Below are 24,430 nucleotides of genomic sequence, written 5' to 3' on the forward strand. Positions count from 1 at the left end.
TCAGTGTATTTTAAGATAATTTATCACGATTTTCTTCTGTTAGGAACTGAGTTGGAAGAAAGTGCTCTTTTTTTTTTTTTTCATAGAGTGCAAGCTAGGGAGGGGCAGAGAGAGAGGGAGACAGGATCCGAAGCAGGCACCACGCTGACAGGCTGACAGCGCAGAGTCTGATGCAGGGCCTGAACTCAAAAACTGTGAGATCGTGACCTGAGTTGAAGCTGGACACTTAACTGACTAAGCCACCCAGGTGCCCAAAAGTGCTCCTTTCACATATCTATTACCAACTATTTTGAGTAAGTGTGCGTATTTTACTCACCCTCTGGAAACATTATTCTGTCAGGCACTGTTCTGAAGGTGCGATTTCATAATTCAGAGTAATACTTCTTTATTCTGAAAATGGGTATTTATGGTTGCTTTTCCTCTCTGTCTCTGCTTGCAAGGGTACAAAAGGAGAGAACTAGATTTCATTACCATTTTTTTTTTTAAGTAAGCTCTATGCCCAATGTGCTGCTTGAACTCAAGACTCCAAGATCCAAGAGTCACAATGCTCTACCAACTGAGCCAGCCTGGTCTCCCCTCATTACTGCTTCTCTGAAGGTCAAGAAAAAAGAGGGGCACCTAGGTGGTGCAGTCATTGAAGCATCTGACTCTTGATCTCAGGTCATGATCTCATGGTTCGTGAATTTGAGCCCCACATCGGGCTCTGTACTGATGGTGCGGAGCCTGCTTGGGATTTTTGTCTCTCCTTCTCTCTGCCCCCACACCGCTTGTTCTTTCTCTTTCTCTGTCTCTCTCAAATAAATAGACATCAAAGTAAATAAGGAAAAGTAGTCAAGAAAAAAAGAGCCTGTCACATTATGCATTGGTATTCTGATTGAAAATTGGGAAGGTTACTAGAGGTTTTATAAGAAAAGATGCAGTAGTTGGGGCGCCTGGGTGGCGCAGTCGGTTAAGCGTCCGACTTCAGCCAGGTCATGATCTCACGGTCCGTGAGTTCGAGCCCCGCGTCAGGCTCTGGGCTGATGGCTCAGAGCCTGGAGCCTGTTTCCGATTCTGTGTCTCCCTCTCTCTCTGCCCCTCCCCCGTTCATGCTCTGTCTCTCTCTGTCCCAAAAATAAATAAACGTTGAAAAAAAAAATTAAAAAAAAAAAAAAAGAAAAGATGCAGTAGAAAGACTGTATATTTAAATTTAGTAGTGGGGTGCCGGGGTAGCTCAGTAAGTTGAGAATCCACTCTTGATTTTGGCTCAGGTCATGATCTCACACTTTGTGAGATTGAGCCCTGCACGGAGCCTGTTTGGATTTCACTCTCCCTCTCTCTCTGCCCCTATGATGCTCGATCTGTCTTTCTCTAAATAAATAAACTTAAAAAAACAAAAACAGAGTGGGTCTGAAAAGAATTGATTGTTGCTTTTTCGTGTTTTTCCTAACATTCTACCATTGTGTCCTTTTAATAAAATACATATATTTTAAATATTGCCATTTTAAATATTCAGTCTTGTAAATACTTGTAATGATATTTTATTAGTATTCTTGACTGTTTTATTTTGGCTCTTGTCTGCTGCATTTGCAACCAAATTATACTTTATATGCTAGACAAGGTTTATGCCAGCCTAATTGGTTGCTGGCATTTCTTAGCCTTGCAGCTGCTGTGAATTCAGCTGTGAACTAAGGAACATATAATAGGATCCTGTTTTCAGAGACCAAAAGGCAATTGTCAACATGTAAGACTTGTTTTTGACAGCTCAATAAATATATGAAATTTTATGGCAAGCTAAATAGTACTAATAGCAATCTTAAGTAACCACCTTAATTTTAAAGATTAGAAGAATCTGTATGTTATTTTTGTTCACTGGCGCAAAGGTGACTTAAGTTCTGGTGTTCTCTATTCAGTGATTTTTAAAAAGTAATTTGTCTTGGGGCGCCTGGGTGGCGCAGTCGGTTAAGCGTCCGACTTCAGCCAGGTCACGATCTCGCGGTCCGTGAGTTCGAGCCCCGCGTCCGGCTCTGGGCTGATGGCTCGGAGCCTGGAGCCTGTTTCCGATTCTGTGTCTCCCTCTCTCTCTGCCCCTCCCCCGTTCATGCTCTGTCTCTCTCTGTCCCAAAAATAAATAAACGTTGAAAAAAAAAAAAAAAGTAATTTGTCTTAATGTTTACTAATATTTTTATTTTTATTTTTTATTTTTTAAATGTAATGTTTGGTTTTAAGAGAGAGAGACAGAGAGAGAGAGAGAGAGCGCGCGTGCCTGCGTGCGGGCGCGTGGGAGTGGGGGAGGGGCAGAGAGAGAGAGGGAGACACAGAATCTAAAGCAGGCTCCAGGCTCTGAGCTGTCAGCACAGAGCCTGGCATAGGCCTCGAACTCACCAACCATGAGATCATCACCTGGGTTGAAGTTGGATGCTTAACCGACTGAGCCACCCAGGCACCCCTACTAATATTTTAAAAGTTGAGATCTGAACTGTTTTCTCTATGATTTTACCAAACAAAAAGTTGAGACTTTCAATGATGCAAAAATATTTCTAAAAATGAACTAAACATAAAATGGCTTTGAAGTAAAGGTTGTGATTTCAAAATATTTTGTGTATTTATATTCTTTGATTTAGCAGTTAATAGTTTTGTAAATTATCCTGACATCTAAATTTGGGGTGAAATATATATTTCTTTGGGGTTGAACCATATTAAATTAGCCTTTTTAGGTTAAAAATGGTCAAATATAGACCTTGTGATTTTTTTTCTTAATTATCATGATTTAATTATATTTATCATATGATTTAATTATATTTAAAAGTCTGTTCTCAGTAACAGAAACTTAGGATCCTGTTTTTAAACATACACATTTAAGGTCTGTAATCTGTTGAATCTGTTGAAAATTATGTTGTGTGTGAAAATGTTAAGTGAGAGTCCATTTGCCTTTGTTTTTATTTTATATTTTAATTTTTTTAAATGTTTATTTATTTTGAGATACAGTGTGCACACTAGCAGAGGAAGGGCAGAGGGGGAGGGAGAGAGAGAGAATCCCAAGCAGGGACTGACTTGGGGTTGGAACTCAGGAATCCCATGAGATCATGACCTGAGCCAAAATCAGGAGTCAGACGCTTAACCGACTGAGCCACCCGGGTGCTCCTATTTGCCTTTATTTTAAGTGGGAAACAATTACAGTGTTCATCGTTGACTCACATTCCCCAAACTATTTCATAAATGCAACTGTCAGTATAAAATCATCTACATATCAGTAAAAACTATCATGTTGCACAAATAATAAGTATTAAGGGTAACAAATCAGTTTTATATGCAGTGAAAACTTTTCTTTCATCATAATTGCATTTTGCCCATGCTCTTTCAACATTTTCTTAAATATTTTGGGAGTTGTTCAACACTAAGCAAAACAAGGAGTAGTAAATATGAGAGACTTGAAATACATTTGGGACGAGCACACACTGTCAGAAAATGGCTCATAATGTGTATGATGCAAGCATCATTCTGTGCCTACATTTCGTATCATTTTGATACTTGACTTGCTTTTTAATATGTGATTCTGACCGTCTATCAATTATATTTGGAATGTAACTCAACTTTTCTAGCATACTCTTTTGTTTAAAATGTGAATTGAGTTTTGGCATAGGTAAATATAAATATAAATTCTTCTGTATAAACATTGGCCAAAGTATCTTGCATTGAGAGAGAAGTATGTTTTATGAAGTTTGAGTATTTTTTTTTTTTTCAACGTTTATTTATTTTTGGGACAGAGAGAGACAGAGCATGAACGGGGGAGGGGCAGAGAGAGGGAGACACAGAATCGGAAACAGGCTCCAGGCTCTGAGCCATCAGCCCAGAGCCCGACGCGGGGCTCCAACTCACGGACCGTGAGATCATGACCTGGCTGAAGTCGGACGCTTAACCGACTGCGCCACCCAGGCGCCCCTGAAGTTTGAGTATTAAACACGAGGAAGTATTCTACAGGGAATGGGGAGAGAGAGGTTCTGCAGGATTTGCTTTTACTTTCCAAAACTCTTCCCAAGTATTATCCTTTGCTCTCAAAAGATGACATTTTCTACACTGTAATTTATCTTTACAAGTAGTTGAAATAAAGTTGAAAACTTCTAAATATCTTGAGTTTTGAGATTGTAACAGGTATAATTAATTCATATAAGAGTAATTTTATATGGTAATGTGAACCTAAAGTTTTCAAATCTGACTCCCATTTTTTTATGAATTTGACATAAAGAATTAACGATGGATTGGGACTTCTGATCAAAACAGTACAGTAAAGTTTATATATTGGCATTCTTCTGACCCACATGCATCAGAGAAAACAGAAAGACAGCTGAGCTCAAGAACAAGATACCATGATGGAGTAGAAATGGATCAGAAATACTAAGGGATGGTGGGGCTCTGCAGGCAAGGATGGCAAAAGTTGATTCCTGTAGGAAGATAGGGAGATTTAAAAAAAACCCACAAGTTCCCTGTTTGAAGACAGACTGGTATGGCTCCTTTTTATATAGGAGCTCCCTGGAGCTAGGTTTATAGAAAATTTTCTCCAAGGGAGGCAGTCCAATATGATTAAGGTAGAAATACAGGGCTGACACTTAGCCACTGTGCACTGGGAAATCGTACCAGTTATTTCTGGCATTATTTATTCTCATCGGTCAGGTGCCTTATCTTTGGAAATCTTTGGAAATCTTTAACAGGATATGTAGAAAACTTGCATGTGTTTGGAATTTGAAAAACACTTCTAGAAAAGTCATGAGTCAAAGAATCACAAAATTAGAAAATAGTTTCAACTCCCATAACAAAAATACTAAATACAAAAATTTGTAAGATGCTGCTAAAGCAGTTCTTGGAGAGAAATGTGTAGCTTTAATTGCTTATCAGGGAAAAAAAGGGATAAAGATGAATAAGCAAAACATCCATCTTCAGAATTTGAGAAAAAAATGATGCAGCAAAATGTGTCCGAAGTAAGTTACAGGAAAGATTAATGTTAAGAACTGTAATTAAGTATTTAATAACACAGTAAAAGGGCTCAACAAAACCAGGTGTTGTTCTTGGAAGAGATAAAAGTGACAAATCTGATACAAGATTTACCAAGAAAGAACGATGAAAAATTATTAATGAAAAGTGATTGTTACAGATTGCCACAGACATTCAACATAATTATGAACTTTATGCCCAAAATGTGAAAACTTAAATAATTATCTCCCAGAAAAAAGTATAATTATCAAAAGTCACAAATAGAAAACTACAATAATCTTAAAATGGTTAGGAAAATTAAATCTTTTCACAAATAAAATCCTAGACCAAGATGGTTTTAACCAGATACTCAGGGTTCAAATAATTCTAATTTAAACTGTTCCAGAATAAGGTTGGAATGAGAAAGGAAGACTGCTGGCAGCTATTACTCTTAGTCAATGATGTAAAGATCCAGCACAAAATTCTTAATGTAATTCCAACTAGGATCCTGACAGGTGGTTTTTTAAATTATTAGGTTATTTGATTTTTGGATTTTGACAAGGTGATTCAATAATTTATACAGACATGCAAAAGGCTAAGAAGATCAAAGAAACTCTTAAAGAGCAATTAGGTGGGGACGCTTCTTTTACCAGCTAGCAAGACTTATTGCAAAGCTGTAACAGTATGACCGTGTAATTTTGGTTCAAGGATAAAGAAATAGGCTGATGCATGTTTGCTTGAAATTTGACGAGTCATAGTGCAGATAAGTCAGGGAAGGAAGAGCCTTCCAGGAAATGGCACTGGGATAATTTGGTTTTCATGGTGGGGTGGGGGGAGTTGGGAATTATGTTACCATACACAAAAATCAAAATGACAGTAGGTTGCATTCTTGAGTATAAAAGACTTTGTGAAACTGTGGAAGAAAATGTCAGAAACTTTCTTAATGACCCGAGTCTCAGGAAGAATTTTAGAATGTAAAAAGCCGTAATTGAAACCTATGTATTTACATTAAAATTATCATCTTGAAATTCATCAAAAAACATCATAAAGAAAGTAAAAGATGAGCCTTAAATTTGGAGAAAATATTTGCAACATATTTAACAGAAGATTGATACCAAAATATATGGAGAATTTGCAGAGAAGTGGGAAGAAAAAAACACTCAAAATGTTTGGTGGCCAACAAACATACAAATAGGCACAGCCTCATTAAATCAGAGAAATTAGAACCACAATATGATCATAGTGGATGTGAAGTCATTGTTAGTAGGATTGCAAATCATTGCAGGTATAGTCACTCTGGGAAACATGGTGGCACTAACTAGAAAAGATACATATGTGTGTATTCTGTTTCTTACACTTCTGAGAGAAATTCTTGCTTATTTGTATCAGTGCACATGTATAAGAATGCCTGTAACACCATTGTTTCTAATAGCAAATATATGAAAACACATGTTTGTCAACAGAGTAGATAAGTTTTTGGCATATTCCTATGTAGTGAAAATAAGTGAATTAATTTACAACAGCATAAATGAATCTTGGAAAACCAGTGTGTACCAGAAGCAAGGTTTAAAGTAGTGTCACTCCATTTACACAGTGTAAAAATAAGCAAGCTGTTCAGGTACTTTTGTGTTACATGTATAGGTGGTAAAACTTTAAAGAAAAGCCACAGTATGACTCTCAGATATTAGGATAATATTACTGCTGGTGGTGGGGGAAGAAGGGAAAGGGAGATTCACTTAGGGAGGGGGGCATATGGAGTTTCAAAGGTATTGTTCCTTTTTTTTTTTTTTAAGATTTTATTAAAAAATTTTTTTAAGGTTTATTTATTTTTGAGAGAGAGAAGAGAGAGAGCACACAAGTGGGGGAGGGCAGAGAGAGAGAGATACACAGAATCTAAGCAGGCTCCAGGCTCTGAGCTGTCAGCACAGAGCCCATTGGGGGGCTCAAACCCTCGAATTGTGGGATCATGACCTGAGCTGAAGTCAGACGCTTAACTGACTGAGCCACTCAGGCGCCCCTTAAAGATTTTATTGTTGAGTAATCTCTCTACCCATTGTGGGGCTCAAACGTACAACTCTATCAAGTCTCATGCTCCACTGACTGAACCAGCCAGGCATCCCTCAAAGGTATTGTTTTCTAACCTGGCTGGTAGTGAATACACAGGTGTGTTACCTTTTTTTTTTTTTGAATGTAGAAGTGTATATGATACAATTTATAGTAAAGTAAATGGGGAATTAGAGAGTCGGCAATGAATTAGTGATGATGGAATACAGGAATTTTCTCAAACCAGAGAATGGTGATTGTGCTAGAGGGGCTATGTGGGAAGATTGTACCAGGTTCTAGGGAAAGATACTTCGAATTCTGATTGGTCTCTGAGCTGTAGTTCCTTATCTGTATCAACAACTGCACATGATCCCTATTAACAACTATCCCTATTAGGATAAAATACTTGTTTTTGATTCAGTGATAATCATAATGATTTCTTTCCCTTGAAAAATGTTGTATATATGTATCCCTCTTTTTATTATATTACTTAACAGGTGTGTACTATTTGACTTTGGAAAAAATCAAATCATAATTTTTATTAAAATTAAAAATAAGAAATTTGAGTATCTCACTTGAGCTATATGTAAAACATTTTTTAAAAAAACCTTTAAAGGTATATTGGATAAAGTTAGACTTAAAACATTTCTTAGAGGCAACTTTTGTTAAACATAATCAAAACGCCATCCTGCAGATATTTCTGGTTATTTCATCCACTGACCAAAAAGCATACACTTGAGATTTGATTCATTCATTCAGCTCTAGTCTTTATTATTTTCTTCTTATTGGAATTTCATATTTCTTTGTTCCTATTAGATGAGTAAACTGGACCCTGGTAGAGATAAGCGAACAGTTTCTCCTTTCTCAACATTTCTGTCTTAAACCTCTAGAGCTTAGTCTCAACTGGTGAATTAGCTGCTTTTGACTCTCATTTACTTGTGGCCTAAGGCTTTCTGCATTTGTAAGTGAACTTCTGGAGGTACCGCTATTGAGGACTGCTGATAATGGGTTTTCAAAAGAGAATCTTGATTTTCTTTACCCTCTTTCTGTAGTCTGTCTGATTTCTGTAGTCTGTCTTTGGAAATTAAGGTCCCTGTGAGATTGTGTGACCTGTAGTTCCTTAGGTCCTATAGTCCGCTCTTCGTTCCCAAGGTAAGTTGGAATATTGTAGTAGATGCCTAACAGGAATGTGGTATTGGTCTTGCTTTTGCAACATGATACACTTTTCCTCATTCTCATTATTGTGGTACTTCTGTTGGTAATTGCATGGAGACCCCCTGTCTCTACTCTTCAACAATCTCAGCTACAGCCTCTTCATTTCCTGCTGAAAGTTAGTATTTGTGGTATTTAAATATATCTTCTTTGTTGTAGTAACCTTGTTCGTACTCATGGGTATTACTGTTTTGAGGCTGGGTTTCACTACTTTGAGGCCTCGTAGCTGCTGGCTCTCAGACTCACTAATTATGTTGTGGAGATGGTGATGAATGTGGGGCTTGATGCAGCAGTGGGGATTCCTCCTAAGATTATAATGGAGACCATCAGGGCAGCTCATGGCTCTCTGGGGTCCACTCTTCACTTCCACTACCAATTAAACTCAGTTTCTTTTTCTTTTTTAAGTTTGTTTATTTATTTATTTTGAGAAAGAGAGCTCAAGTGGGGTGGGGCAGACAGAGGGGGAGAGAATCCCAAGCAGTGCAGAGCCTTATGTGGGGTTTGAACTCATGAACTGTGAGATCATGACCTGAGCTGAAATGAAGAGTTGGATGCTTAACCCACTGAGCCACCCAGGCACTCCTCTCTCTTTTTCATAACCTGTAGCAGCTTTGTAGATGTACTGCTTGGGTCTCTCTTTGACAAACTACTTACTGTTCTTTCAGCTCCAGGGAGTACATGTAGCTGACAGCCTCTAGCTGTTAATTTAGGCTCCTAAGATTTTGAGTTGAGACCTTGTGTTTCCTAGGAAACCTCCTGCCACTGACTGAGCATGGTGTGGGTTCTAGGGTGTTTCCATTTTGTCCCAGTTTTGGACTGTTCTTTTTTTTTTTTTTTTTTTTTATTATTTTTGGGACAGAGAGAGACAGAGCATGAACGGGGGAGGGGCAGAGAGAGAGGGAGACACAGAATCGGAAACAGGCTCCAGGCTCTGAGCCATCAGCCCAGAGCCCGACGCGGGGCTCCAACTCACGGACCGCGAGATCGTGACCTGGCTGAAGTCGGACGCTTAACCGACTGCGCCACCCAGGCGCCCCAGTTTTGGACTGTTCTAGTGGGCAGTCTGTGCTTTGGAGTACTCTACTGGGTTGTCCAGAACATTGTCAGATCTTTGTCAGGGTCTAAGGCTCTGTCTGCTGAATCCTGTTTTATATCCCCTTTCCTTCACTGATTTTAGATCCATTTGAGTCTGAAAGTTTTCCATCCTCAGTCCTGTTTTACTCCCCCCCGCCCAGCTTTTATCTTTCATAATAAAATTCTTGTCCTTGAACATCTGCTTCCTGGAGGACCCGACTGACACATACCACTTCTGTTGGTTGTTTACCTAATTTTTGTCCAATCACATTGGTAGTGAATGTTGTCTCATTTTCCCCTTTTTAAGCCTCTCCCTTGAATCTTCTCAGTATTTTCCAGTTCATCATTTCTGTCTACCCTTAATACCCGATTGTCTAATGTCCACTAATCTCAGTAAATGCCTTATTTTTACAATAACATTGTTTCATATACTGTGTATCTGGGTTTTTTTTTAAGATTTTTAAAGAGGTATAAACTGTATTAAGGTAAATTATAAATGCCCCCAAGGATTTCATTCAGGAAATACATATGAAACCTATTAAATAATATAAAAATGCACATCTGTAACATAGTTTCTGTCCTTCCTTGAAGAATAATCAAATGGGTGGGTAAGATGAAGACAAATAAGTAAGAAGTACACACGCACACACACACACGCATCTAAAACCTTGATCTGCTTCTAGGAATTTGTCCCAAAGAAATAATCTGACAAGTGTAAAATAATACACGTGCAGTAGTATTCGTTGCACTGTTTTTAATAGTAAAAAATTGCATACAACCTAAGTACCATGAATAGATATTAAATAAGTTGTAATAAACATAATGGAATATTCTGTAATAATGAAAAATAATTACTTAGTTCTGTGGTTATTAACAAGTAAGATCCACAGTCTGCTAAGAGAGGGAAAACAAGTTTAATACGTTACATAGGACACCCTGTCTCTACAAATGGTAAGTAGTAGAACTGTCAAAGAAAGTAAGGTATAGAATGGATTTAGATAGGCAGCATGAAGAAAGACCATTTTAGATTACATTTTCCAACCTTTTTGGACGTAGAGTCCTTTTCTCAGTATTTTAAAAACAATGTCATTTTGACCAGTATATGATAGTGATTTTTACATACAAAGTGTTTTATATTAGTATAGTATTAAAAAGTGCTCTCTGAATTTTTTTTCTGTTTTATAGTTAGTATCATCGCATAGTAAAGAAATTTTTTAATGATTAGAAGTATATAAAATTTCAGGCATTCTCTGCCACTGTGTGACCATTTTTTCATGTATGTTGAAAACAAATTTTCAGTCTAAACCAATTACTCGAGTTTCTGGTCTTAACAGCATATCTATGATCCCATAGACAAAGTTTATTCACAAATCCTGAGAGTCTGGAAATCCCTTGTAAGAAAAGTAGTGTCGTTTTCTTACCATAATTTATTACCATAATTTATGACATCTTAAAAATGTATGTTTATTCCCACTTAGGCCGAATACATCAAGCAATGGTAACATCTTTAAATGAAGATAATGAAAGTGTAACTGTTGAATGGATAGAAAATGGAGATACAAAAGGCAAAGAGGTATGATCACTGGGTTAATTTTTATTTATTTATTTTTTTTGAGAGAGTAGGAGCAGGGGAGAGGGGCAGAGGCAGAGGGGAGTGGAGGGAGGGAGGGAGGGGGAGAGAGAGAGTGAGAGAGGGAAGAAGGGAGGGAGGGAGGGAGGCCTAAGCAGGCTCCATGCTCAGTGTGGAGCCCAATGCCGGACTTAATCCCACAATCCTGGGATCCTGACCTGAGCCGAAATTAAGAGACGCTCAACTGACTGAGCCACCCAGACACCCCTAAATTTTTTTTGATTGTACTTTTAAATAATCTCTACACCCAACATGTGGCTCGAGCCTACAACCCCAAGATCACGAGTTGCATACTTTACTGACTGAGCCAGCCAAGTGCCCCAATCACTGGTTTAAATTTTATTTCTAGTCCCACAATCAAGGTTCCAAATATAAAACAAAACAGAGGCTCCTGGGTGGCTCAGTTGGTTAAGTGTCCACCTTCGGCTCAGGTCACTATCTCATGGTTCATGGGTTTGAGCCCCATGTCGGGCTCTGTGCTGACAGCTCGGAGCCTGGAGCCTGCTTTGGATTCTGTGTCTTCCTCTCTGTCTGCCCCTCCCCTGCTCATGTTCCCTCTCATAAATAAAACATTAAAAAGTTTAAGACAAAACAGAGAGTATATAATTTTTTACATAGTGCATGTATTCTTTATCATTGTTTGAAAAACTTAAAAATGATGAAAAAATTTCACTCAAAGATTGGTAGGTTCCTCTTCAATATGGTAAGTGTTGGGACATATAATCAAGACCGCAAAATGCTGTCTTTTAAAACAAATTTAATGTTTATTTATTTTTGGGAGAGAGCAAGCACAAGCAGGGGAGGGGCAGAGAGAGAGAGAGAGGGAGACACAGAATCGAGGCAGGCTCCAGGCTCTGAGCTGTCAGCACAGAGCCCGACGTGGGGCTCAAACTCACGAACCTCGAGATCATGACTTGAGCTGAAGTCGGACTCTTAACCAGCTGAGCCACCCAGGTGCCCACAAAATGCTGTTTGAATACAGATTCTTTAAATGTATGTGGGTTGTAATTGTAGATAATATAGTTTTCAAGGCAGTACTATTCATGAGGCCAAAATCATTTAACAATTATTCTCTCTGTGTAAATTCGTAAAATAGTGTCAAAATTTACCCTCAAAATATATGCATTTTTTAAAACAGATTGATCTCGAGAGCATCTTTTCACTTAACCCTGACCTTGTACCTGATGAAGAAATTGAACCCAGTCCAGAAACACCTCCACCTCCAGCATCCTCAGCCAAAGTAAACAAAATTGTAAAGGTTAGTGATGAAAATTCAGAGCACGGGTGGGTGGGTGTGTGGGCTGAGGGTCTGGTTTGAAATGACAGTCTGTGAAGAGTATGTTTTAAGCATTAGTTTGCTTTAAAAAAACAAACTGTAATATTTCTGCCATCTTCATGTCATGTATATGCTTACATCCTTTGAAGGATTAAGGTTGTCCAGTTGACAGTTAATGATCATCATTAGATAAAATTCTAGGAATTCCTTTCCTGATTAGGATTTTTCCTAAGACTAGTAGCTTCTCAGGAGATATGGATGTCAAAACCATTTGCTGTCCATATTTGTTGAATGATACATATGACTTAGATAAAGAAGGAATGTTGATTTTTCATAATAAATTCCCACTCCACTAGTCTTTTGAAGTAGTGATTCTGCTACTTATGTTCATTAGAGAAGGATGGGAAATGATAGAATGTGGTTTAACTACTGTGTTGTCTGTAAAGATGAACTTTAAAACCATGCTGTATATCCTCCCTAAGAGTTTTATCTTTACAAAAATAAAAGCCATGTCGTTTTTATTATTTAAAAGGTAATGCTCGTCCTTCCTATTGAAATTTCTCACTATTAAAATTGTGTATCAAAATGCAACTCTTTTTAAACCAGGTCGCTCACACCGTTGTTTAATCTGTAGTTCTTCATCTTGAGGCTTCAAAAAGTATTTGTTGATTTTGTCATGTACAGGTATAACTTTAACCCTATAGGAGTTTGGTATCTTGAAAGGAAGATCTACAAAAGCATCCAAATATAGTGTGACGGGAGCTTAACATTATCAACAAAACATTCTACTTTTTAAGTTCTGCATATGAACATAAGGCAGATTTTCAGTTCATGTAATTTAACTAGGATATTGAGTGTCACTGCTTAGAGGTCTTTAGTTATGACTTGTAGATGGACTGTTTTTCATATTTGACTTCACAGCCTTGAAGGATCTTCATCGTTGATCCTTCTTAGTATGTCATTAGCAGCCTTTGCTGTGCATTAAAATCACTTGGAGAATTTTTTAAAATACTGATGCTTAGCCCACCTTCAGCGATTCATTTTATCTAAAGTGAGGCCCTAGAATCAATATCCTTTTATTAGTACCCATCTGATATAAATTTGCAAATGTTCTCTCTAGCTTTGAGAACCACGACATTTTTTGATATCTTTCTTTTCAGGTGACTAAAATGAAGTCTTGGTAAATAAATAATAGGGTCAAAAATTTGCTGCTCTAGTGTATGCAGTGTTGGGAGTCTTTGAGAGTCCAATGAAATCTTTTAGTAGAAATGAGAGAAAAAAAGAAATGACAGTGAGCATTTCATGGTATTTTGATGTTTAACAGTAGATTGTAAGTTGTCTAAAACTGGTATTTTATTGATTACTTCCACATCCAAAGATGAAATGTAATACATGCTTTTGAAATGTATTACATGGTTGTAGCATGATGACTACAACTATACCTTTTACTGAAATTGCTTAACTTCACTTTGCTTCAGTTTTCTCATGAAACCAGAATAATAGTAACTACCTCATAGGGTTGTTGTGAAGGTTGAATGAATTAATATTGTGTCCGTCTCATACTAATTCCTGAATATTGCTTTTTGTGGGGAGGTGGTGGCCAATACTCATATGAAGAAACTTGAATATTGCTAGCATTAGTGTAGTAATTTATTAGCAGATTATTTATAGTTTTTTTCCATTTAGTTTTATAATATATTTAAAAAAATTTTTTTTAATGTTTTTATTTTATTTTTGAGAGAGACAGAGTGCGAGACAAAGCGAGAGAGAGAGGAGACACAATCCAAAGCAGGCTCCTGGGTCTGAGCTGTCAGCACAGAGCCTGACATGGGGCTTGAACTCATGAGCCGTGAGATCATGACCTGAGCGGAAGTCGGACGCTTAACTAACTGAGCCACCCAGGCGCCCCTAGTTTTATATTTTGTATTCACCTACTTTCATTTAATTAAAGAAAGCTGAAATTATGATAAATATCTGAGGAGTAAAGAGAGAAAGTAAACGAACATTTTTTTGTTGTATAGAATCGACGGACTGTGGCTTCTATTAAGAATGACCCTCCTCCAAGAGATAACAGAGGTAAAGTAAACATTTCTCTATTAATTTTTCCTATTAACTTTTTAGTATGACCCTGACAAGGTAAATCAAAAGTTAATATCACCCTTGACATTATTATTCATTTAAACTTTACCTGGCTAATTTGAAGGTTGGCTATCAGAAATTCCCTAATATAATAATGTCAATAATATGAAAAACGATTTATAAAGGTACATGATGAATGTGAAACTCCATAATCTGTGCACTTTTTGATTCATCTCTTTACCTAGTAACTTTTCAGATTTGAGAAGAGTTATCATGAGAAAGAAAGGAATGGGGAAGTAGTCAGTTAATTGATTTCACAAGACTAAATCTAATCTTCACATTTTAATGTGACTTTTTGGCTAACAGTCTTCCAAAAAGAGTCATGGGTAACTTGGGAGTCAGTTAAAGAAAAGTTGAATAGGTACAATTTGTAATTAATTGCAGGTATTCCATATATTTTCAGCCCAGAAATGTAAAACACAGTTAATTTCTTTTCTTTTCAGCAATTCAGAATTGTCATTTCTAGCAGTGATAATTTCTCTGTATGTGAAGGACAGGCATAGGTATTAGAAGAGAGATTGGAGGTAGAGGCAAAGTCCTACACTTTAAACCTATCCTTCCTTTGAGTCTTGTGAAAATTTATATTGGCTATGTGAAATGTGATATTCATATTTTACTTTATATTTATTTTTTCACTTTTGTAACATAATCATTGGGAAATTCTTTGCTGAAGATTTGCATATTTGAGGAGCAGAGAGTGGGATTTGGAATTACAGTCAGGGTTGAAGGGCTTTTTTAAAAACTTTATGTACAGACTTGGGTAAATTTTTCAAAATGACAGTGCATTTAAATTTAAAATTTATATTCGCTACACTTACATTATTTAAATGATTATTAAGAGTTAAGCTTGGCTTTAGTTTTTATATAAATTATTCAGAATGAGTTGTTTCTTTTTTTAAAATATATTTATTTATTTTGAGAGAGAGAATGGGGAGTGCAGGTGGAGGAGAGGCAGAGAGAAAGGGAGAAAATCCCAAGCAGGCTGCACATTGTCAGCACAGAGACTGACGCAGGGCTCGAGCTCACGAACGGTGAAATCATGACCTGAGCCGAAGTCGGACACTTAACGAACTGAGCCACCCAGGCGCCCCTCAGATTGAGTTTTGTAGCTTAAATTACATTGGTGGGACCGAAGTCCACACACATTCCTGTGAAAAACCTCTTGGCTTGTTAGATTATTGAACAGAATTGATTGTTCCATACTTTATTTATACCCACGTAAGTAGAAAATCTGAGAGTTGACTAATGTACCTCTTAAGTATCTGTGCTTTTGAGGTCTCTCTGTTCCTTTTACTAGGGTTCATCTTTACTAATTTTCTGTTCTGAATTTAAAAATTGTTTCATTTACAGTGGTTGGTTCTGCACGTGCACGGCCTAGTCAGCTTCCTGAGCAGTCTTCCTCCGCACAACAGAATGGTAGTGTTTCAGATATATCTCCAGTTCAAGCTGCAAAAAAGGAATTTGGACCCCCTTGTATGTAAATCATGTACCAAGGATTCAGTTATTTTAGGCATACATGTATTCTCTCTTGGTCATCTTTAAAGTCTCCAAATGGTAAAGTTTAACTACAAACGATTGCAGATTTCATTTTACCACTGTGGAAAAATTTTTTTCCTGTTAGTTTAGTCTGTTAATTGGGTGTTTAAATGTATATTTTGGAGAATTTCTAAATGTAAAATTATACCAATATCTCAGTTGCTTTGAATTTAAAATTCTGGTCAGATGATAATTCGACAGATGTTATGGAAGAAATTCTTATGCTTCTCGATGTTTTCAATTCAAACATCTGTGATTGTAAACCAAGAGATGACATGTATCAATATGTTAAAGTCATTTTTCTTGACCATTTGTATATTGTCCTGTTCCTGGTTTCGTTAAAGCAGCTCATAGTAAAGTTCACGTAGTTGTTATAGGCATGCTTTGTCAGTGTGTACCTTTTTTTTGGTGTTATGTGGTGAGATTGATTATATGTAAAATTTTTGCATGTAAGTTCAGTACTATAAAAAGAAAGCTCTGCTTCTACAGCTCATCTTTTTTCTTTCAGCACGTAGAAAATCTAATTGTGTGAAAGAAGTAGAAAAATTACAAGAAAAACGAGAAAAAAGGAGACTACAACAGCAAGAACTTAGAGAAAAAAGAGCCCAGGTTTGTAACAGAATCATATTTTGTTTATGCATGAACTGAAGATTTAGACTGTGTTAGTGAACGTGAGATGCTTGTGAAAAAGTAGTGGAGGTGTTCATTTAAAGTTTTCAGTATATTAATTGATTGTTAAACTGATGAGAAATAATATAAATTCTTATGAAAATATGTTACAGCATTTTTGCTACATGTACTTTTCATGTTTTGTTCCATTTTGAATAATAATTCATTGTGTTACTGAATTCAAATGCAGCCATTATACCTTTCAAGAATAATATATTTTGGTTTTCTAAAATGATCTAAAAATACATGCAGAAGAATATCTAATTAAAGTAGATGATTATAAAGACAATTTTACTACAAAATTTTATTATTTTTCCATGGTTGAATTCAGCATATCACAAGGAAAGCGGAAATTCCTTGTATTTTGATTTATACTAGATATTAAAAGCCTGTCTCTTGTGTCTCTCACATTCCCTTTGGATGGTAACAAAACTGTTTACTAACAAAGGAAAAATTACATAGAAGACTGGTCTTTTATCTCTCTGCAGGTGTTCATCTGCTGCAAATTCCGTTACTATACCCATAACTCTTTTATTGTGCTTATATTATAACTGTATTCTTAGAACTTGTTTCCTCTAATAAAATATCAGGATTGGTGCGCCTGGGTAGCTCAGTTGGTTAAGAATCCGACTTCCCCCTCAGGTCATGATCTCATGGTCCATGAGTTCAAGCCCTGCTTCAGGCTCTGTGCTGACAACTCGGAGCCTGGAGCCTGCTTCCGATTCTGTGTTTCCTTCTCTCTCTCCCCCTCCCCTGCTTACGCTTTGTCTTTTCTGTCTTTCTCTCTCTCTCTCCAAAATAAAGAAACATTAAAATATTAAAAAAAAAAAAAAAAACGAGCATCAGGATTGTTTCTTTATTCAGGAGTATGTTCAAATGCCCTTAAATTATAAAGATGTTGTGTTGTGGGATTATAAAACCAATATAAAATTCAGCATTTTTAATAAATCAGGTTCTAACTTAAAGTGATCTGAGAATGATCATTTGGTTTTGAAATAAATAAAACAATACAGATGGATCTACTGATACTTAGCACAGATGCCACCTAGTGTTTCCTGTGGGAACCTCATAATATTTTCACATTGTGATTTCTTAATTTTCACTTTACGTTCAGTTTTTCAGTTGACGTAGTTGTTATCATTTCCTAAAAGAAAATTAATTGAAAGTAATTTTCATTAACAGTTTTGAAATTTATATTCAAAGCAAACCTGTACCTGATGCATGATAAAAATCTGACTTTTTAGAATGTTTAGTAACTTCTTGACTGCAGTCAACACATTCAGTAATTTAAATTTTAAAAGTTGAAAAAATTTTGTGTTTTGATTCTTTTAAGTTCTGAGGTGGTTTTTACCACCTTTAGGGTTTCTTTCTTTTTTTTTTTTTTTTTTTTGTTGAGAGTCAACAAAAACAGAAAATGAGCATAAATGAATCCGTATTTCTACTTTATTGAAACACTGGATTCAGTATTGGGAAGAAAAAGCTGATTAAATGAATTTTTCTAGAATTTCAGTTTTTTAGAAATTTAGAGTTTTTTAGACTTCTTTATTGATGTTTAAGATGAGCACTATTTCTCTTTTGTTTAATTTTCTGGGATGATTAAGTTATATATAACATGATTTTGAAAGAGTTCATAGTGGCTTTAATGCGGAGTGTTTGGTTTAGAGTTAACACAATGCATTAGACTATCAGAATTGTGTATGTAATAAGAAGGTGATTCTTGGGCATGTTATTAATCCTAAACTCTGAAACTAAATTATATCATGCCTTTAGTTTGAGTTTCAGCTTGGCTATAACAAATGACACAATCTGCTAATTTAATTTTAATTTGCAAACCGTATTTAACATAAATGCAACAATATAATTAATGTAATTATAATAAATGATGAATTCTCTTGTTACAGGATGTTGATGCTACAAACCCAAATTATGAAATTATGTGTATGATCAGAGATTTTAGAGGAAGTTTGGATTATAGACCATTAACAACAGCAGATCCTGTAAGATTCGTTATAAACTATTGCTATGGAATTTTTTATGCTGTAAAAGAAAAAAAAATTTGATAACCACTTAATTAATATTGGATTTAGCTATGTAGTTTTTTCTCTCTTTATGGGTGCACATTCCCCATATTTTAAGGAGAAAATCAAGAAATCATCCACATTTGTGCTTATGTCTCATAATTTGATTTATCAGACAGGCTTCCCATAGAGATGTCCTTTTCAGAGCAAATCCTCTCTATCTTTGGTAGGGCAGAACAGCAGTTAAAGGAATGATGCCAGAAGACCCATTCTCCTTTCTGACTGTCACTTAAACTTCTATCCTGGTTCCAAGCTTATTTCCTCTTGGGCTATAGATCCCGCTGTCCTATCAATGTGCTATTAGTTAATTTGTTATTTTTAAATAAATGTTAGTCTGGCTTTTAACAGTAAATATGGTTGTTTAGAACTGTACCAGTCCAGAAACCTAGCACTTGAAATAAATTCTCATTGTCTTACTACTCAACTACTTTCCCATTGAAGAATGAGAATTTTTTGGACAGGGAATAGTTTGTGAGTCATTAATACTTAGGAGATAATCCATCTGACCTGGCCTGTACAGAATACCTTGGGTACGTAAAATACATTTTTGTCAGGCTGATGTATTCATAGAGTTGTTATTCATAATACTTTTGTCCCATATATTTTAGTCCTCGCTACCCCTTTAACCTACTACATCTGAAACTCCTACTTTGGGGCAGGGATTGGCAAACTTTTCCTCCAAAGACCCTGATAGTAAAGAATTTGGGGGGGTGCCTGGGTGGCTCAGTTGGTTGAGTGACCGACTTCAGCTCAGGTCACGATCTCACGGTTCGTGAGTTCGAGCCCCGCGTTGGGCTCTGGACTGATGGCTCAGAGCCTGGAGCCTGCTTCCGATTCTGTGTCTCCCTCTCTCTCTGCCCCTCCCCCGTTCATGCTCTGTCTCTCTCTGTCTCAAAAATAAATAAACATTTAAAAAAAAAAAAATTTGGCTTTGTGAACCAAATGGTCTTTGTCACAACTACTCAATTTTACCTTTGTAGTACAAAAGGAGCCATAGACAATACCTAAACATATAACTGTCTCATTAAAACTTTACAAAAGCCGGTAGTGGCCTGGATTAGCCCTGCAGGCCATACTTTGCTAATCCCCGTGTTACGGATTTAATTATTATTAACAGGCAAGTACTGGGAGCATAAATTTTATGAAAAATATGTGTAAGAATCGACCTATTATAAAATTGTTGAAGTTATTTTGCTCACTAATATTCTGAGAATTGTGTCTATAGTTAGTTATTTTTGTCAACAACTTTCCTTTTAATCAACACGAAAATACATCACTTGGTGGGAAATTGTGCCTTTGTTATATGTAGCATATTTTGTAGTGAGTAAGGCAGCTTCTTAACGTGAGCCTAATGCTACAAAGTGTCCTCTACAAGGTTGTTTACTGTTTACCAAATAAAAAAATAAGCAACTTTCCATTATGCTCAGAATTTTAGAGATCATTGTCTCTTAACTATTAAAATTTGTACTTGCCATTTTGTGTTTTAAACTTATTTATCCTATTTATGCTATGCATCAATTTCTAGAGCCTCTGTAGGAAATAGTGCATAACTGACTTTTTTAGTGTTTTATAACACTGATAAACATTGAAACAAAATATTTTATTTCTAGATTGATGAACATAGAATATGTGTTTGTGTAAGAAAACGACCACTCAATAAAAAAGGTATGATGCTTTTTGAACTCTTAATAAGAGGTTGATTTTGCCCAATTTGTAATTTGTTTTGATGATAGCAGAAATTAAATTGGTTCAGAAGAGTTTAATATAAGTCATTTTAAATCATTACGTAGATTTCTATGGTTAGATCTCTTGATTTGTTACTGCTCTATGAATCATTGCCATTTCTGGTTTTGGCTTCACAGAAATTTAGATTATTTTTACTTGGTTGTTGAAATATTATATCTTATTGAATGGCATATTTCTGAAATTTTTGTATTTATAGAACTTAATACTTCAATTACATTTCTTTTTGCTTACATTTGTACATCCTAATGCTGTGAAAATTACTGGGCATTCATTTTCATTTATTCTTTTAGAAACTCAAATGAAAGATCTTGATGTAATCACAATCCCTAGTAAAGATGTTGTGATGGTACATGAACCAAAACAAAAAGTAGATTTAACAAGGTACCTAGAAAACCAAACATTTCGTTTTGATTATGCCTTTGATGACTCAGCTCCTAATGAAATGGTTTACAGGTAGGTAAATTTGTTTTAAATAACAGTTTTGTTCTTACACTGTGTATCTATCACCACCCTGAAACTTAATTGATCTTGGCATATCTCTCAAAAAATATAGTATGCTTTTTTTAATTCTGAGTTTAAACAAGGTTACATAATAATAATAATGAAGGGCACCTGGGTGACTTAGCTGGTTAAGGCTCTGACTTGCTTTTGGCTCAGGTCAAGATCTCAGGGTTCCAGGGGTGTCTTGGTGGCTCATTTGGTTAAGCATCCGACTTTGGCTCAGGTCATGATCTCATGGTTTGTGAGTTCAAGCCCTGTGTTGGGCTCTCTGCTGGGTCAGAGCATGGAGCCTGCTTTGGATTCTCTGTCTCCCTCTCTCTCTTCCCCTCCCTCGCTTGCCCTCTGTCTCTCTCTCTCTCAAAAATAAATAAACATTAGAAAAAAAAAATCTCACGGTTCATGAGTTCAAGCCCCACATCAGGCTCTGCTGTCAGCGCTGTCTCCCTCTCTGTACCCCTCCCCTGTGTGTGTGCTCACATATGCGCACTCTCTCTCTCAAAATGAATAAACTTTAAAGAAAAACAATGATGAATATATTAATACTTGTTCTTTGTAATGCTCACCTGAAATCATGGTTTTTATTATTGGCTAGATACATTTCCCTCCACACACACACATATACACATGTTCACATATTCAACTTACAAACAACTCAAACTTGGAAGTATTATACATTGATATCCCAAATTATTAGGCCAAATTTAGATTTTCATATATAGTTTGTAAACACTGCCTTCTAATGGTAACAGGTCACTTTTAAGAGCAGTGTTCTTTCAGTGTATATAGAACTGTCTTGGCAGTTACTTGAATATTTTTTAGTTTATTTATTTATTTTGAGAGCGAGAGAGCATGAGCAGGGGAGGGGCAGAGAGAGAGAGAGTGGGAGAGAGAATATCCTAAAGAGGCTCCCTGCTGTCAGCACAGAGCCTGAGACCCATGAACCTTGAGATTCATGAACTGAGCTCAAACCAGGAGTCAGACGCTTAACTGACTGGGTGACCCAGGCGCCCCTTGAATGCTTTTTCATTGTCCTTTCATTTTATAAATATGGCTGGAAAACAAAATTTAAGAATTAAGAGTCCTAAGAATTGAAGACTTATAAATGAAATATTATCGAAACCAGCTTTATTGGTCCTAAGCCAGTAAACTAGAAGTTCAGTTGCAAAGAGGAGGAAATTAAAGAACCTGTGAACGCTAAATAGTATTATGAAAAATTTGTTTTATAAGGGAGCTATAAGTATAAATTATCTATTTTTTACCTTTCTGAGAATAGTCCTCTCCTCACCCCTTACTTCTTTCTCTACTTCCACTCCTGTTTCATAAAATGTCTGTTTGACTTTGTAATTATAAGATATTTTTCTCTGAATATTCTAGGTTTAGTAACCATTCCTTTTTACCTTATATTTGTGCTTCTTAAATTTACCAATATTGATGCTATCCCCTTTCTTTAACTTTGAGGGAGTGCAAGTTAGGCCTTTTTTTTTGTCTAATCACTCTGCAGACCCATTTTCTACTTTGGTTTGACCTTTTTATCTTACTCCCTTTTATTCTATACCTTTTTCAGTTTTGTCTTAAAAATAATTGAGCAACTGTATAAAGTGTTCCACATACATTATTTTGAAACCTAAACAATGATTACAATAATATATTTGAAAAATAACTCAAACCATAATAATTTTGGCATACTTCTCCCAAACTAAGACTATCAACTCCAAACTCAGTGTCTTACAAATATAATTTATATTTACTTAGCCATATTCAAGGAAATCCTGTCACTTTCTGCTTGGGTAGATGGTCTTAAGATAATTTTGTAGTTTTTTTTCCCTTTTAGTTTTTCTCTGTTGAGATTATCACTCTCTTGATGTGGTTTCTTTTAAAATGTTTTTGCTTTTCTTTGTATAAATGTTACTTGTCTGCCTAATATTTTGATATTTTGTTTATTTTTTAAAACTTTCATATTGTCATATATATATAATATATATATATTATACATATATATGTATATATGTCCAAGCTTAGCTACTGTCATTTTTTTTCTATCCATTATTGTGACCATTGTTTATTATGGAATTGCTTGAAATTATGCTTTAAAGAGCTTTAAGCAATATTAAGAGGAATTTATTTAAAATTTTTAACGTATCAGTGGGCTTAGTTGTAGTCTGACATTTGAGCACATTGATTTGTTAAAATGATTTTGTTTATTAATAAGACTTGATATTTTATTTATTTAATTTAAATATTGACAGCACATTCTGACTAGTGTATTTTATTTCTAAGGTTTACAGCTAGACCACTAGTTGAAACTATATTCGAAAGGGGAATGGCTACATGCTTTGCTTATGGGCAGACTGGAAGTGGAAAAACTCATGTAAGTAATTCATTATAGTTCCATCCTGGTATGAAGCTTGTTTATTTTCCTTATAGCTTAATTCTAAGACCTATTTTTTTTTAAGATTTATTTCTGGAAAATGTCTACTATTTTTTATTTCCTTTTTAACATGTAGACTATGGGAGGTGACTTTTCAGGAAAGAACCAAGATTGTTCTAAAGGAATTTATGCGTTAGCAGGTAACTCTTTTTTTGCATATCATTTGTAATATTCTTGAATATTATTCAAATGGCTTTGAAATAAAACCTGGAAATATTGTTCAGGACTTGAAGGATAACCATAAAGCTAAACTTACCGTATATTATGTCAGTTTTAGGTTGTCAAACTGCTTGAAAAGAATTGTGAGATTAAGTGTTTGGGACAGAAATCTTGATGTTTGTGTCATTTTAATCTGGCATGTTGTTAGAGCTTAGTATTTGTTGTTAGATAGCTGATTTGTGAAAAGCTTCTGTTTGGTGTGGTTGTGGAAATAATCTTACTATGACCACCTATAATTTTATGTTATTTATAAAGATAAATAGTAGCATTCTTTTACTGAACATGAAAGAGAATGGCATCTAGACCCTAAATGTCAAAAAACTATTACTACTTTTTTGTAAAATAATGTTCACTTTAGTCTTTATTGTTATTATTGATCTTGTCATTCTAGGTAAAGATTAACTGATTTTCTCTAAGTACAGAAAATTTGAATTGCTTTTCAAAGATAGTATTTGTAACATCTTAACAATTTTCTCCATGTGAAATTCTTGATAGCTCGAGATGTCTTTTTAATGTTAAAGAAGCCAAACTATAAGAAATTAGAACTTCAAGTATATGCAACCTTTTTTGAAATTTACAGTGGAAAGGTAAGTGGAAACTTAAAAAGACTCTGATTTGGAAGGGGGAGGGGGAGGAGTGTTAAATTGTGGTTTAACATGCATAACATAAGATTTAACATTTTAACCATTTTTTGTGTGTACAGGTTCAGTGGCCTTAAGTACATTCATGTTGTGCAACCCTTGCCACCCCATTTTTATATATGTTAGAATATTATGTTAACATTTATTGAGGTTTTTAAAAATTCCCTTTGAAATGCTCAACTTTTCAGTATTGGGAATTATTCTAATTACTATAATTTTCTGAAATTTTTTGGACTCTGATTTTTATAGAATTGATTCTTTTTTTCTTCGAGGCTAGTTTTCTGATTTGGA

The 24,430-nt window shown here is 35.6% G+C and overlaps 1 protein-coding gene across 2 annotated transcripts in view; it reads left to right on the forward strand.

Moving 5' to 3' along the window:
- The window catches only part of KIF2A (kinesin family member 2A), a 68,180-nt gene that overhangs the window by 23,283 nt on the left and 20,467 nt on the right, over window positions 1-24,430 (forward strand). Inside the window, exons 2-12 of one of the 2 annotated variants that reach the window (XM_047087015.1) lie at window positions 10,755-10,849; window positions 12,045-12,164; window positions 14,204-14,258; window positions 15,672-15,794; window positions 16,366-16,466; window positions 18,428-18,523; window positions 20,215-20,269; window positions 20,641-20,803; window positions 23,129-23,219; window positions 23,356-23,419; window positions 23,994-24,085. In XM_047087015.1, the coding sequence (XP_046942971.1) occupies window positions 10,755-10,849; window positions 12,045-12,164; window positions 14,204-14,258; window positions 15,672-15,794; window positions 16,366-16,466; window positions 18,428-18,523; window positions 20,215-20,269; window positions 20,641-20,803; window positions 23,129-23,219; window positions 23,356-23,419; window positions 23,994-24,085 (1,055 nt within the window). The remainder of the gene's footprint in view (window positions 1-10,754; window positions 10,850-12,044; window positions 12,165-14,203; window positions 14,259-15,671; window positions 15,795-16,365; window positions 16,467-18,427; window positions 18,524-20,214; window positions 20,270-20,640; window positions 20,804-23,128; window positions 23,220-23,355; window positions 23,420-23,993; window positions 24,086-24,430) is intronic. The other variant, XM_047087025.1, reaches the window with a different exon arrangement.

This window comes from Lynx rufus, unplaced genomic scaffold (genome assembly GCF_022079265.1).
Source record: "Lynx rufus isolate CCGP_SWC_20201006 ecotype Redwood Valley unplaced genomic scaffold, mLynRuf1.p SCAF_1, whole genome shotgun sequence".
Lineage (NCBI taxonomy): Eukaryota > Metazoa > Chordata > Mammalia > Carnivora > Felidae > Lynx > Lynx rufus.